The following is a 16,524-nucleotide window of genomic DNA, read 5'->3' on the forward strand; positions in this document are numbered from 1 at the left end:
TTTTAAGCCCAGCTCTGCCACTTGCCTGCTGGGTGAGCCTGGGCAAGTCACTTCACTTCTCCGGGCCTCATTTACCTCATCTGTAAAACGGAAATTAAGACCGTGAGCCCCATGTGGGACAGGGACTGCGTCCGAACCAATTTGCTTGTATCTATCTTAATACAGGGTCTGGCACGTAGTAAGCACGTACAAAATACGATTAAAATAAAACCCACCCCAGCCCTTAGTACGGGACCTGGCCCATAGTAAGCGCTTAACGAACACCACAATCACAGCCCTGTGCTCTGCCCAAAGTAAGCGCTTCAGATTCCCCATCCCTACTATGCCCTCCGACTACCGTGCTCTTGTTTGTCTCCCTCTAGACTGTAAGCCGTGAGGCCCACGTGGGACAACCTGGTCACCTTGTGCCCCCCCCAAGTGCACAGAACAGTGTTTGGCACACCGTAAGCGCTTAACGAATACCATGATTATTAGGAGAAGCAGCGTGGCTTAGTGGCAAGAGCACGGGCTGGGAAGTCAGGGGTCATGGGGTTCTAATCCCGACTCTGCCACTTATCAGCTGTGTGATTTGGGGCAAGTTCACTTCTCTGTGCCTCGGTTACCTCGTCTGGAAAATGCGGACGAAGACTGTGAGCCCCACGTGGGACAACCTGATCTCCTTGTATCGACCCCAGCGCTTAGAACCGTGCTTTGCACATAGTAAGCGCTTAACCAATACCATAATTATTTATTATTAAGCTCCCCGTGGGCAGGGAACATGTCTTTCAACCGTTGTGCTGTACTCTCCCAAGCGCTTAGTACAGCGCTCTGCACACAGTAAGCACTCAGTGACTACGACCAATGGGTTGCTTCTGCTGTCCATTTTACTTTGTGAGAGGTACGGTGTTGACCCTCTCGGTTTCCCTTACCTTCAAGACACTTTAACCAAACAATCAAAAACCAAACGTTCGGCCCTCGGCGAGATGGCATTTTACCTGCTTCACAGTGGATAATCTCAGCCAGCGTTTAAGAGTAACAGTTTCGTAACGGTCCTGACCCTTCCTGAAGAAGAAGCCTAAAAGTGTTTCTGCACGCCCAGCTTCTGGTCAGGTGGGCAGGAGTGGGGATTTCCACCGAAGGGCACTGAGCAAGGGCCAGAGATGAAGATACGCCCGGGAATCTTCAGGTTTCCGGCCCACTCGAGCCACCGCGCTGAGCCTTTTTGACGTCTGGGTGAGAAGGGGACCCTCCCTACGCTCGTCCGGGAGGGAGAAAGATGGATCCCTGCCTCGCGTCTCTCTCTCTCTCTCCCCTCCCATTCTCCCGGCAGACGGCACTGCCCCCTCTGAGCCCAAACTCACCTCTTCTGTGCTTCCTGTTTACTGCGACACTGCTCACAGTAGTATTTATATTCGCTGCATAGAGTTTCAGTGTTACTGAACCCCCTGTGGGAATCAGAGCGAGAGCAATACAAATCACCAACGAGGCTGGGGCCCAGAGGAAAAGGCCAAACCGCCGAGTCGGCGGCCGGCGGCCTCTCTGATCATGGTGAGATGGGCAATTTTCCCCTCCTGGCCCCTAGAGCTCCACCCTTGGGAGGGTGGGCACTGCTATCTGTTTATAATCGTCATCGTTAGGCACTCAGTAAGCTCCGTGGGAGTCAGTAAAGCCGAGGGAGTCAGCAGGAGACGTCACGCGGCGGACGGACTGGCCAGAGAGGGGCGGGCAGAGCCACCCAAACAGAGGTTCCGTTTGACGCAAAGGCCAGTTTGGCCTTGAGAAAAATGGCTAGGAGGCCGCGAGGCCGCAAATACCTTTCCCGAAGAATAGGGCTCATTAAATGATTAGTGAACGCCAATTACGCATTTACCGAACGGGCAGGTTTCCGGATAGCGTGGTCATTCTGGAGGCGGCCAATTTTGCCACGACCTGTAACCCAGGCTCTCGGGCGGAGAGGTATGTTGGGGGCATTCACCACAGCACAGCTCTAACTGGGTACGTGGGATGTTAGTGGGGGGCGGGAGGGGGAAGAGAGGAGAGGGAGGAAGAATCGCGAATGAGTTTTCCGTTACCTCAAGCAGTGTGTGATGGAAGTATTCTGTTCCACGTCGACAGAGAGATCCAGAAAGTCCTCGTCTTTGCTACTCACCTTGAGGGGCAAGACACACGCACGGAGAAAAAGGTTTTAACAATATAGTTTCACCTCAGATAGGTTTATAACCTCTTTTAGGTTCTGATAGACTTCGGTTTTCCTCTCAAGGAAGAGGCTTCAGAAATTCCAATCGATTAAAAAAAAAAAATAATATCTGGAGCGCCTGGTTTGCCGAACACCAGCAGTCAACCGATCAATCAATCAGTGGAGTTTACTGAGAGCTTACTGTACTGAGCGCTTGGGAGCTCAAATCACAAACCAGGAGAAAGGATGAATGGGAAAGAGACGTGGGGTCATCTAGGCCGGGCAACACTGTTCCTTGGCCGTTCATTCATTCAATCAATCGTATTTATTGAGCGCTTACTGTGTGCAGAGCACTGTACTGAACGGTTGGAAAGTACAGTTCAGCCATGAAGAGGGACAATCCCTGCCCACAACGGGCTGTTGGTTTGGCAGCCACAAAGAGGCGTCACGCACTATGGTTCTCAGTGAGTCTGCGTACGGCTTTAGCTTTCCTCGACTTAAAAAGGAAAAGCCGCAAACCGCGAGACCGTAAGCTCCCTGAGGACTGACCAACTCGACTGCCTTGTACTCTCCCTAGTGCTTAGTAAAGAAGCCCTCTGCACATATTTAACTCTCAACAAATACCACTGATTGACTGATTGAGAGGACTTTTCCCCTTAAAAACTCTCAAAAAAGCACTCTCAATTGTGAGCAAGGCAGACCCAGAACACAACCATAAGGTTAACATCTTTAGATCTCTTTAACATGTACGCAGGGGTTTGCAGGAATAAAAACATGCATCTAAAGCGGGCTTGCTTATTCGCTGACTCTAAGACGTACACCGAAAGCGGTTTCACCGGTTTGCTACGTACGGATTCACAGTTAAGACATCTGGTCTCATTGGTTAGTGTTCCCTGGAAGATTTCGTGGACCCAGGTCGATTCTGTCTTGTCACTCTCCTCGCACTCGATGCTCCCGTTCTGGAGTCTGCCGTTCTGTTTCTCTTGCTTTTTCTCTTCTTGCAATAGGTCGGCGATAGTGTTCAATAGGTAGTTTAGGAATTCGTGTGCGTCTTGCTGCATATAATTATCAAACAACTCTGAAAGTGAAACATGAGAATCGGCGTCAGGTGGCCGGTAGGGAACTAAGCGCTGCAGGAATTTCACCACACGGAAGGCTGTGCTTCTAGAGTAACTGGTTTTTTAGTTTCCTTGAACCGTAAAGGGGGAAAAAAATCCCTTCACCAGCCTGTAGATGGGGTGAACGGATGGCTGGAAAACCTGGAAGTTTTGGATTTTGTTCTTAGAGGTCGTAAATCCCGGAGTTCACTTTGACTTGGGAAAGCAATGAATGTTGAAGTCGGCATTCTATAATCTCTCAAAGCCTTTAATCGTGACAAAATCTGGACTCCCCCTGAAAAACTCCGAGAGTTTCTAATGACTGTGGGCGTTGAGCGCCTACTCTGTGCCAAGCATTGTACTAAAGCTTCGGGGGAGATAGAATAATAATGATTATGGCATTTGTTAAGCGCTTACTATCTAAGCGCTGGGGTGGATGCAAGGTGATCGGGTTGTCCCACGTGGGGCTCACGGCCTTAATCCCCGTTTTACAGAGGAGGTAACCGAGGCACAGAGAGGTTAGGGGACTTGCCCAAAGTCACACAGCCGGCAAGCGTCTGAACCGGGATTTGAACCCACGGCCTCTGACTCTCGAGCCCGGGCTCTTTCCGCTGAGCCACGCTGCTCCTCTGTAAGATCATCAGATCGGTCCAGTCCCTGTCCCACATGGGGCTCGCAGTCTAAGTAGGAGGGAAAATAGGTATTTAGGCCCCATTTTACAGATGGCAAAACCGAAGCACAGAGAGGTTAAAGGTGACTTGCCCAAGGCCACACAGCAGGCAAGTGGCAGAGGCAGAATTAGAACCCTGGTCCTCGGACTCCCTCGGGCCCGGGCTCTCTCTCCGCTGGACCATTCTGCTTCCCTAAAAGGGACATTTCAAGTGTTTTTCACGCAGCCACAGTATAGGAAAATAAACTCTTCGAGCAGCCTAGGCTTTTTGGCTATCGTGGGTCTGTCCGGTTCAGATTCCTGGAGCTACGGGGTTGATTACCATTTTCTTTCCTCAGTCGGGAGATAAACTTTTTGGGTGGTATGACACCCACTTTCTTCTTCTGAGTGGCAATGTTGTTGAAGAGGTCAGAGAGGCACGTGAGAAGGCTCTCCTTCTTCCGAGGCTGGACCTTGTACGCCAAAACTTTTTCCCGAAACGGACGACAAAAATAAAGTGCCTGTAGGACTGAATTGCAGTAGCAGGTATTCCCGAACTAGTTAAAATGCACGGTGAGAGAGAGAGAGAGAGAGAGAGAGAGAGAGAGAGAGAGAGAGGAAGGAAAAAATTAACTTTTGAACTAGAAAGGTCGTTGTTCATTTGCATAGAACAGAGCAGACTTATTCTGCATCTCTTGGCAGAGAAGATCACATTTCCCAAACACTTCCTCATTCATTTTCACCAGTCCTGGGAAAAGAATTGTATTGTATTCTCCCTAGTGCTTAGTACAGTGCTTTGCACCGGTAAGCGCTCAATAAATACAACTGAATGAAAGAATGAAAATGCAGATTCAGGGCTGCCAAGTGATATCTTGACGAGGTCCCGGTGGTCATCGGTTGCGTCTGGCCAAGGGGCAGGGAATGTGCCTGTTGTATTGTACTCTCCCAAGGGCTCAATATAGTGCTCTGCACACAGTAAGTGCTCAATAAATATGACTGACTGACTACGGTTTGCTGCATTTACCATCACTTCAGAGGTTTAAGTCATCTAACTTCTCTGTGCCTCAGTTCCCCCTCCTGCAAAACGGCAATTCAATATCTGGTCTCCTTCTTACTTAGACCCTGAGCCCCATGTGGGACCTAATTATCTCATACTGAACCCAATGCTTAGCACATAGTGAACGTTTAACAGATATCACAATTATTATTATTATTATTATCAGCACAGGGCCAGAGTGTTTCTTCCTGACGGCATAAAAATTCTAAACGTTTGAGAGGTCGCGGGAGTGAGCCTGTGTTCTCGGCCGGAGCACCAGGGTCTCCTCCTGCGTACTGCTGCGGGAATTCTTTGCCGCGTTGTCCCAAGACGCTGACACCGGATGGGAGCCTGGCCCTCGGAAATGACTCTGAAGACTCTGTGTTCACATAGCGTCCCTCCGAACGCACTCTCGACCTCTCTCCGAAAAACAAGCCCCACACCTAAAGGGGCAGTTGCCTCACACCCGTCCTAGCCGGACGTCGGGGGTCTCGAGGAGACGCTATCCGGAGCCGAGACTTTTCCCAGACTGTTCCGTGGGGGAAGAAAAAGAATTTGATTGTTGCTAAATCCAAGACTTTGCACAAATTAAGCGGGAGACTTGATCTTTCCCGTTGACTTCCTTTCCACTGTTTGTACTAAAGCCTTCAACCTACTCTTCATGATTGATTTATTTAATTCTATTACTGAGGACACAGGACAACGCTGTTTTTAAGTCTGTTATTATTTGAGTGCTGACCCACGAAAATACATCCCCTTTTCTTCCTTCCACTCTGTAATTCATTTTAATGTCTGTTTTCCCCACTAGGTTGCAAACTCCTTGAGGGCAGGGATCGTGCTAACTCTATCGTACCGCTACCGAGCGCTTCATCGATCAATGGTATTTAATGGAGCGAATACTGTGTGCCGTGCACTGTACTAAGCGCTCGGGAGAGGACATGACGACAAAGTTGGTAGACTTGTTCTCTGCCCACAACGAGCTTATTAGTCTGCCAAAGGGAGGTGTTTGATAAACACTGTCGGTAGGTGAGCCTTGTGTAGGTCAGGCACTATGTCCCATATGGCTGACCTTCACCTAGCCCAGTGCTTGGCACATAGTAAGCACTTAAAAGTACCACGATCGTTATTATTATTACTACTATTATTATCGTTATAGAACTGTTTTGTTGGATACTCTCCAGCATTCTGTGATTTTTTTTTCTAGAAACAGAATGACTGTGAAAATAAATCAGTGGTGGAATGATCACTGCTTAAAATGGTGCTCAGAGGCGGTTATAAGAATTGGCTATAATTATTCTAACAATTGCAGGTTAACAGACGATTTGCTGATGGCAAGAGCGAATATGAAATTCATTTCGAGGCTTAAAAAGTCAACTCCCTCATCCTAAAATCAATTTGAGTATTGTGCACACTGAAACTAGAATTCCTCATTCACTTTTACACCGGTTGGCTACCGTCAACGGTAGTAAAAACCAGGCCACTCGAACAATCCTCCTTTGCCACCTTACATCTGGGACCGGAAGGTGTATGTGGCGTGAGAAACGCCGGTCCTTTTAAATGGAAAACTGTATTCAGGGGAACATTTAAAAATGTCAAAGCATTTTGAAAAAAATGTGGGAAATCTTTGGGAAAGCTGCCCTCTCTCACCAAAAGATCAGTGAATCAGAGTTTGCGTCCACATAATGCCTTTCATATATGCACTTTAGAAACAGCCCCCAGGTTCTTATGGCTGTCACGGCCTTCCGGTACTCTCTGCATCTGACAGGAGGGAAACCGGAATCCAGGTCAAGGACTTACCTGAAATGATATGACAAAGCCACAGACCAAACTGGAATTGAACCCGATCACGCTTCAGACTCAAGCAAACCGCCCACTCAAACCTCTCTGCTCACTTCTCTTCTCCAACTCAGTAGGTCACTGATTAAATCTAGGGCGAGTGTGGAGGCATTTTTCCCTACAAAATCAAGTGGCCTGTTCAAAAGATGATTAGGTCTGAGCAAAGAGTTCCAATTTATTTTACACTCCCTTTGCCACTGAAAAGATGACAGGTTGCCTTTGATAATTTGTAGGTGTTTGGAAGCTAAACTCCCTGAGAAAAATTGGCCTGTGAACAGCGGAGACTGCAACGGATTTTTACGTCCTCAATTACTTGGTATCTAATGGGCTTACCCGAAACTTTGCTAAACTCGGCTGTGGACCTTTTAAACACTGCCCATCGAGCATTCCAAATACAGGACTGAGGCACGGTTAGAGCTTATCGGAGTTTGGGAGGAATTTCAAATGAGAAGAGGGCGCTATCGATTCCGGATTCAATAAGGCAAACGTACAAACCGGAAACTTCACTTTTTCCTTCTTTGGGAAAACTGTGGATTCATACCCAGATGCCACAGCACGAGCGCCTTCTTAAAAGCCACCGTTAACAGAGAGATGAAGGTTAAGAAGGTTCCGGTCAGTGTCAAATTCTTCCCTCCCTGGGGTTTAATCAGCATCCTGGATAACGCTATCCAAAACGAAACCCAGCTCTAACGGTTTTCTACATCAAGCGATGGTATCTATTGAGCGCTTTCTCTGTGCAGGGCACTGTACTGAGCGCTTAGGAGAGGTCGGTGCAACAGACTAGGCAGGCGGGTTCCCGGCCCACCACGAGCTTCCGATCTACACCCAGGTCTCTCTCGCTTTTCCCTGAAGTTCGATCTGAGCAAAGGCAATCAATCAATCAGTGGTACTTACTGAGGGCCTACAGGAGGCAGAACGCAGTACTGAGGGTTGGAGAGAGTCCAACGGAGGTAGAAGTCATGATCCCTGCCCTCAGTGAGCTTACAGTCTAGCAGGGGAGACAAACGTAAAACAGTCGGGTTGGAGGAGGAGGATTGGAAGGATGGATGTGCGGATGAATAAGGCAGAGACGGGGATGGATTAAGGCCCAGTGACCAAGTTCAGGTACATCTCTTCCTTGGGCTCCTTGTAGAAGGCAGTCAGTCAATCGTATTTACTGAGCGCTTACTGTGTGCAGAAAACTGTACTAAGCGCTTGGGAGAGTACAATACGAAAATATAGAGACGCAGCGTAGCTTGGTCGATAGAGCACGGGCCTGCGAGTCAGAGCGACCTGGGTTCTAATCCCAGCTCTGCCACGTGTCTGCTGTGTGACCTCGGGCGAGTAGCTTAACCTCTCTGGGCCTCAATGATCTCATCTGTAAAATGGGGATTAAGAGTGTGAGCCCCACGTGGAACAAGGACTGTGTCCAACCTGACTGACACGTACCTACCCCAGTGCTTAGGACAGTGCTTGGCACATAGTAAGCGCTGAACAAGTACCACAGTATAACAGACACATTCCCTGCTCCCAACGAGCTTATGGTCTAGAGGGGCGAGAGCAATAATAATTAATAATAACTGCGCTATCTGTTCACCGCTTAGCATGGCGTAGTGGACAGAGCACAGGCCTGAGGGTCAGAAGGTCATGGGTTCTCATCCCGGTTCCGCCACCTGTCTGCTGTGTGACCTTGGACAGGTCACTTCGCTGCTCTGTGCCTCAGTTACCTCATCTGGAAAATGGGGATTATGACTGTGAGCCCCATCTGGGGCAGGGACTGTGTCCAACCCGATTTGCCTGGATCCACCCAAGCGCTTAGTACAGTGCCTAGCACATAGGAAATGCTTAACGAATACCACAATTATTACTACTGATAATAAATACCACTGCTATTACCCAGAAGCCGTGCCTCCATCATCCGCAGTTGCTGAGCAGAACTGCCGCCTGCCAGGTGGGCTGGCATTGTTTGGTGGAGGCTTGACTTGCCCGAACCCAAGAGGGCCCTCAGCAGCCGAACGGGGCCCGGGGCAGGCATGATCTGAAAATTGGGGCTGGCAGGCTGGCTGGGGGCTCACACAGACTTGACTCCGCATCAGTCAGTCAGTCAATCAATCCTTCAAACATACCCCATCCTAAAAAAAAACCTCCCTTGACCCCCACAGCCCCCTCCAGTTACCGCCCCATCTCCCTCCTACCTTGCCTCTCCAAACTCCTCGAGTGAGTCGTCTCCACTCGCTGCCTCCAATTCCACTCCTCCAACTCCTTCCTGGACCCCCTCTAATCTGGCTTCCGCTCCCCGCGCTCCACCGAAACCGCCCTCTCGAAGGTCACCAATGATCTCCTTCTCGCCAAATCCAACGGCTCCTACTCCATCCTAATCCTCCTCGACCTCTCAGCTGCCTCTGACACTGGGGACCATCCCCTTCTCCTCAACACGTTATCCAACCTTGGCTTCACCGACTCCATCCTCTCCTGGTTCTCCTCTTATCTCTCTGGCCGTTCATTCTCAGTCTCCTTCACGGGCTCCTCCTCCCCTTCCCATCCACTGATTGTAGGGGTTCCTCAAGGGTCGGGTTCTTGGTCGCCTTCTATTCTCCATCTACACTCACGCTCTTGAACTCATTCGCTCCCCCGGCTTCAACTACCATCTCTAGGTGGACGACACCCAAATCTCCATCTCCTCCCCGGTTCTCTCTCCATATCTCCAGGCTCCCATGTCCTCCCGCCTTCAGGACACCTCTACTTGGATGTCCTCCCGCCACTTCAAATTTAACATGTCCCAGTCAGAGCTCCTTATTTTCCCTCCCAAACCCCGTCCTCTCCCAATTTCCCTTCACTGTAGATGGCACAACCATCCTTTCCATCCCACAAGCCCGCAACCTTGGTGTCATCCTTTACTCCGCTCTCTCATACCGCCCACATATTCAACCCGTCACCAAATCCTGTCGGTCTCACCTTCCCGACGTCACCAAGATCCGCCCTCTCCTCTCCGTCCAAACCGCTACCCCGTTAGTACAGTTCTCTCATCCTATCCCGACCGGATGACTTCATCAGCCTCCTTTCTGACCTCCCAACCTCCCGTCTCTCCCCGCTTCGGTCCACACAACTCCACTGCCCCACAGCACTTATGTATATACGCTTATATCTGCAATTCTACTTATTTATAGCGATGCCTTTTTACTTGTATTGATGTCTGCCTCCCCCATTCTAGACCGTGAGCCCGTTGTAGGCAGGGATTGTCTCCCTTTATTTGCTGAATTGTACTTTCCAAGCGCTTAGTACAGTGCTCTGCACACAGTAAGCACTCAATAAATACAACTGAATGAATGAATGAATCAACCAACCATACTTACTGAGCTTTCGTTGTGTGTGGAGCGCTGTACTAAACGTTTGGGAGAGTATAATATAACAGACACATTCCTTGCCCACAGTGCGCTTACAGACTAGAGGAGGAGACAGATATTAATAGAAAGAAATAAATTACAGATATGGACAAAAGTGGTGTGGGGCTCGGAGGGGGGATGAATAGAAGGAGCAAGTCAGGGCCACGCAGAAGGGAGCCGAAGAGACGGAAAAGAGGGTTTAATCAGGGAAGGCCTCTTGGAGGAGATGTGCCCTCAATTAAGCTTTGAAGGGGGGAGAGTAACCGTCTGTCGGATATGAGGAGGGAGGGCACTCCAGGCCAGAGGCAGCAACGTAGGCATCAGCGCAGCACAAGGTCTTGATGTCTGTTGGTGGCTAGCTGGGAAATCTGCAAGTTTCATTCATTCATTCATTCATTCAATAGTATTTATTGAATTTGATTGGGACATGTGAAATTGAATAGTATTTATTTGAAGTTTCCTCCAAAGGCCTAGCAGAGCCAGGCTTGTGCCCTGTCTGCCTGAGGGTGACTCGGCCGTGCTCCTCCTGAACCCACAGCTGGACCCTCCGCGCTCTCCGAAAGACAAAAACGATAGTCATTTTGACATCTGTTAAGCGCTGAGGTAGACGCGCGTTCACCAGGTTGGACACCTGTCCCACATGGAGCTCATCCGCCGGAGGAGGGAGAAAAGGTCTTGAATCCCCATGAAAATGAGGCCCAGAGGAGTTATGTGACTTGCCCGAGGTTCATAGTTTGATCATAGTTTGATCCTCATTTCAAAACCCCTCCATGCCTGAGCCTGGGCAGAAAGAACCTGGGCTCCGAAGGGGAGACCTGAAAGGTCCCCAAAAGAAATACTGAGTGTCTGGCTCTCTGCCTGCATCCCTGAAAACCCTAGGTGGCTCAAACAGTGCAGCTGAGTGATATAAATTCCAGCAGCAGGTCCCCCGGCCAAGCCTGAGTGGAATGTTTCCCACCTCTACGTATGTTTCGTCTCTGGACTGTACGCTTGTGCTGGGTGGGGGGGGGGGGGGGGGGGCGTGTCTACCAACTCAATATTGTACGCTCCCAAGTGCTTAGTACAGTGGTCTACCCAAAGTAAACGCTCAGTAAATATGATCGACTGATTTATTGATTGATTGTTGCCTGGACAGAAAGTTGGGTCTGCTAGAAATGGGATTGTTCCCACCCTCGGGTCAGAAGAGAAAAACAAAGCCCGCCCCATTAGAAAGCACAAAATCCACAGGTGATCCTCACCTAGTCAATCAATTGAGAGGTTACTGTGTACTAAGCACCTGGGAGAGTACCATAGCACTGGGAGAGGTGTTCCTAGGGTGAAGGGACTCTCAATCTAGTGAAATGACAACAACATTAATAATAGAGTAACTGAGAAGCAACGTGGCCTGGTGGATAGAGCATGGGCCTGGAAGTGAGAAGGACCTGGGTTCTAATTCTGGCTCAGCCACTTGTTTGTTGTGTGATTCTGGGCAAATTACTTCACTTCTCTGAATCTCAGTTACCTCATCGGGGATTACAGACTGTGAGCCCCATGTGGGACTGAGACTCTATCCAACTTGATTCCCTTGTACCTTCCGCAGCGCTCAGAACAGTGCCTGGCACAGAGTAAACGCTTAGCAAATACCACAAAAATAATAATGGTAATATTAATAATTGTAAGGACTTACTACGTGCCAAGCACTGAAATAAACCCTGAAGTAGGCATCGGATATCGAATAATCAGATAATCAGTCCCTGTCCCACAGAGGCCTCACAATCTAAGAGGTTCAGTCACCTCTCCCAAATATCCAGAAGGGGAAACTCAGGGCTTGGATAACCCACAAACCGGATGACCGGGTCCTCGAACAACTGAGGATTTACTTTATCCTGCCAGAAGTAAATGGATGTTGCTCCCATCCTCTGGCTCCCATCCCGACCTCACGTCTCTGAATCTAAATCCAGATGTCTCTTCGGGGATACTCCTTTCCATGGTTCATCCTCCGTCTTCCACCTCTATCTCCCAGAACTACCTATTCCCGTGCTTCCTCCGAGCCATCCCGTTGAGGTAGCGAGCGGCCCTTCGCTCAAGATGTGGAGTTCCAGGCCTGAAGCTAGATCGCGTCCCAGTGCGTTTCCGCCTTCTGGGAGTTAAGAAGGATCGATCAGTAGCATGGCTTAGTGGACAGAACACGGGCCTGGGAGTCAGAAGGACCTGGGGTCTAAGCGCGACTCCGCCATTTGTCGGCTGTGTGATCTCGGGCAAGTCACTTCACTTCTCTGTGCCTCAGTTACCTCATCTCTAAAATGGGGATTAAGACTGTGAGCCCCATATGGGGTAGGAACTGCGTCCATCCGATTAACCTGTAACTACCCCAGCACTCAGAACAGCGGTCGGCACATAGTCGGTGCTTAACAAGAACCATAATTATTATTATTACTGACCACCTACTGTGTGCCAAGCACTGGACTTGGGAGAGGACAAATGAGTTTAAAGATACGATCTCTGCTTTCGTGGAACTTACGCTTCGGTGGGGAAGAGCGACAGTGAAAATTACAGAGATCGGGAAGATGAAAATGGAAAGTTAGACATGTGCATAAGAAAGTGCTTAACTGGTAGGGTATAGAGTTGATCTGAACAGAAGTGTTACGGTTGCAAATCCTCAAGGGTCGAGGAGGTAGTTGGGAGAACAAAAACCGATTGAGGAAAACCTCCCGGAAGAGTTGGATTTCAGAAGGGCTTTGAAGATGAGGAGAGCCAGAGTCCGGCAGATTCGAAGGGGGAGGGGGCTTCCTGGTGGGTGGTGGGGTACAAGCGGGGGGCAGAAGTGAGAGAGAGGACCAGGAACAGTGAACAGCCTCGCTTGAGAGAAACAAAGAGTGCAAGCTGGGGTGCAGTGGGAGGAGAGAGTGGATAGGTAAGAAGGAAATATTGATTGACTGGGGATTAATCCCCAGTAGAAAGGATGCTCTGACTAAAGCAATGTAATACATCACTGACTCTCTACACCCTCTGAACTCTCAGATGGAAGAGTCAGGAAGAGTTTCCAAGGAGAGTATTCCAAACTGGATTCTTTGGCAGGAATTGAGATCCCCAAAGCCGTTGCAATAGGAAACGGATGGATCCACTCCGCAGATATACCATTTCGGTCCTTGTAAGTGTTGCAAGTGGGTGGAAAAAGGGTCTGGCTATTTTTAGTAACCCATAGTCTTTTCTCCCTGCTATTCACTGCTCCGCTATTTATAGGCCGATAGGACATGCCTTCCATTTTTCCCATTACTGCTGTAAACCTCAGAAGCTCAAAAACAACTAACATAACACTTGAGGAAGATGATTCAGTAGTCTTACATTGTTTGGTGTCTGAGAACACAATATTCTATGGAAAAAATAAAAATCAATTAAGTCTAATTCAGTTCTCGACGTGCTGCTCGGGGCAAACAATGTTTGAGTAATCACGTTAGGCCCCTGGAAATTGAATAAGTGTGCTTCATCCCAGAAGTCCATTTTCCCAATCCACTGCCAAAAATCTGCTTCATCAGCTTACAGGACGGAGAGAGATGGGAGGCGCGGGTGGCCGGGGGGCGTGGAGGGGAAGGGGTGCCACTTCCTACGGGTTCTGTGGCTCAAGCACATCTCCCCACCCCGCCGTGGGCTAAAGGCTGCTAACGATGAGCCTCGGCCGCACTGGCAGAAACCAGAGGATGCAGGACATAAATTAAACCTTAACCTGCATCTCCCCAGGGCTTAGAACAGTGCTTGAATATAAGCACTAAGCACAGGAAGCATTTAAATACAGTAATAAGGATATTAAAATCCAAGTCTCCGTTTGTTGTCTTCTGTAGATTCAATGACAAAGTGAGAGACGTCATCCATTTGGTACAAATGAGGGATAAGCAGCCTCTCAAGCTTTGGGAAAGGGGACTACATCTCAGAGACTAAACAGGAGTCCTGTCTAAAAGGCAGCAAAGGCTAATTATTTTTATGTTCCAAGGGGCCCATTTTCTCCACATCCTGGATTCCCCAGGAAGATAAAGTTCTGTGGACCTATTTCAAACTTCTGAAAAGGATTCTATGGTCTCACACCCAACACCGAGATCTGATTTATTTTTTAAATGGCATTTGTTAGGCTCTTATTTATGCCAAGCACTGTACTAAGCGTTGGGGTAGATACAAGATAATCAGGTTGGACATGGCCCCTGTCCCAAATGGAGCTCAAAGACTAAGTTAAGAGTGAGTAGAATTCTACAACCATTTTACCCCACTTGGACTCCACACCCAACTATCTTCTCCGGACACACATCGATGGCTTCACAAATCGATGCCCTCGACACCACCCTCCCCCGCTGACCTCAACTCCCTGGCTCTTCTGTCCCTCCACCATTAAGCTCTGCTCCTCCTCCCCTCCCTCTGCTCTACCCCCCTCCCTGTCCCACGGCACTTGTGTATATATGTAAATATTATTCTATTTATTTTTATTAATGATGGGTATAGATCTGTAATTCTATTTATTTATATTGATGTTATCGATGCCTGTCTACTTGTTTCGTTGTCTGCCTCCCCGCTTCTAGACGTGAGCCCGTTGTCGGGTAAGGACTGTCTCTGTTGCCGAACTGTACTTTCCAAGCGCTTAGTACAGTGCTCTGCACACAGTAAGCGCTCAATAAATACGACTGAATGAATGAATATCAACCCACAATCCTGGATCACCTCCACAGTACGCTTCGTCCCCTCCTGGGCCTGAGCTGTGGGGCGCTAAAGGCGGAAATCCAGACATCTCTCTTACCTTGCTCACCTTAAATTCATTCTCATCTGCTTCAATTAAGCCTTCTCCCCTGGCTGATAACAGTAAGTCTCCTTCCAAATTCACTTCCACACCCAGCCCCCACCAGCTCTTCCACATATTTAGCTCCCTTCTCCAACCTCCTGTTTCCTCAATCCCATAATTCTTTCCCCTAATGACATGGCCACATACTTCAACAAAATCGAAACCGTCGGGCATGATCTCCCCAAAATCTCCTCTCCTTTCCAATCTCCCCCGCCCTCCACCCTCTTCAATTCTCCCTATATTCCCTGGAGAACCTCAAGATGAGATCTCTCGCCTCCTCTCTAAATCTACCCCCTCCACCTCTGCTTCTGATCCCATCCCTTCGTAACTTTTTAAAGCACTCTCCCCCTCCCTTCTCCCCTTCTTGACTGCCACCTTCAACTGGTCACTTTCCAACAGCTTCTTGCCCACTGCCTTCAAACGTGCCTTTTTTGAAAAAAGCACTCCCTTGACCCCATGGCTTCCTCCAACTATCGTTCCATCTCCCTCCTACCATTTCTCTCTAAACTTCTTGAGAAAGTCTACACCTACTGTGTCCGCTTCCTCACCTCCGATTCTCTCCTATATCCCCTCCAATCTGGCTTCCGCCCCCTTCGATACAAGACACCGCTCTCTCTAAAACAACCAATGACTTTCTTCTCACCAAATCTAATGGCCTCTAGTCTATCCTTATCCTTCTAGACCGCTCAGCTGCCCTCAACACTAGACCACCCCTTCTCCTTGAAGCTTCACCCCAACTTGGCTTCCCTGACACTTCCCTTTCCTGGTTCTCCTCCCATCTCTCTGACCACTCCGCAGTTTCTTTTGCTGGCTCCTCCTCTGCCTCCCACCCTCTGACAGCGGAGGTCCCTCAAGGCTCAGTTCTAGGTTCCCTTTAATTCTCCCCCGGATAACTAATTTGCTCCCTTGGCTTCAAATACCACATCTATGCAGATGATCCCCAAATCTACATCTCCAGCCCTGAACTCTCTTCTTACTTGCAATCTCACATTTCCTCCTGCCTTCAGAACTTCTCCACCTGGATGTCCCAAACTAAACTTGTCCAAAACAGAACACCTTATCTTCCCATCCGAACCTTGTCCTCCCCTTGTCTTTCCCCTCACTGTAGACAATACCAAATCCAGATCCTCCAAATCTCACAAGCCCATAACCTTGGCATTGTCCTAGACTGATCCTCTCTCATTCCATCCGCACGTTCAATCTGTCACCAAATCCTGCCAGTTCAACCTTCATAACATCACTAAAATCCTCCCTTTCCTCTCCATCCAAATGGCTACTACACGGATCCAAGCACTTAGCCTATCCCCATCTTGACTTCTGCATCTGCCTCCTCGCTGACCTTCCTGCTTCCTGCCTCTCCCCACTCCAGTCCTCACTTCACTCTGACGCGCCGATCATTTTTCCAAAAAAGTTCAGTTCGTGTCTCCTGACTCATCCAGAACCTCCGGTGGCTCCCATCCACCTCTGCATCTCGTCTACCTCGCTGTCGACCCCTCGCGCGCATCCCGTCTCTGGCCTGGAACGCCCTCCCTCCTCAGATCAGACATTTGCTCTCCCCTCCTTCATAGCTTTATTGAAGGCCCATCTC

At 49.1% G+C, this 16,524-nt stretch overlaps 1 protein-coding gene across 1 annotated transcript in view; it reads right to left on the minus strand.

The window, feature by feature from the left end:
• The window catches only part of LOC100076243 (ubiquitin carboxyl-terminal hydrolase 12-like), a 67,110-nt gene that overhangs the window by 12,498 nt on the left and 38,088 nt on the right, over positions 1 to 16,524 (minus strand). Inside the window, exons 3-6 of the mRNA XM_029067497.2 lie at positions 4,245 to 4,458; positions 3,007 to 3,233; positions 2,052 to 2,128; positions 1,341 to 1,424 (exon numbers count right to left, since the gene is read on the minus strand). Of these exons, the coding sequence (XP_028923330.1) occupies positions 1,341 to 1,424; positions 2,052 to 2,128; positions 3,007 to 3,233; positions 4,245 to 4,458 (602 nt within the window). The remainder of the gene's footprint in view (positions 1 to 1,340; positions 1,425 to 2,051; positions 2,129 to 3,006; positions 3,234 to 4,244; positions 4,459 to 16,524) is intronic.

Source organism: Ornithorhynchus anatinus, chromosome 6 (genome assembly GCF_004115215.2).
Source record: "Ornithorhynchus anatinus isolate Pmale09 chromosome 6, mOrnAna1.pri.v4, whole genome shotgun sequence".
In the NCBI taxonomy this organism is placed as follows: domain Eukaryota; kingdom Metazoa; phylum Chordata; class Mammalia; order Monotremata; family Ornithorhynchidae; genus Ornithorhynchus; species Ornithorhynchus anatinus.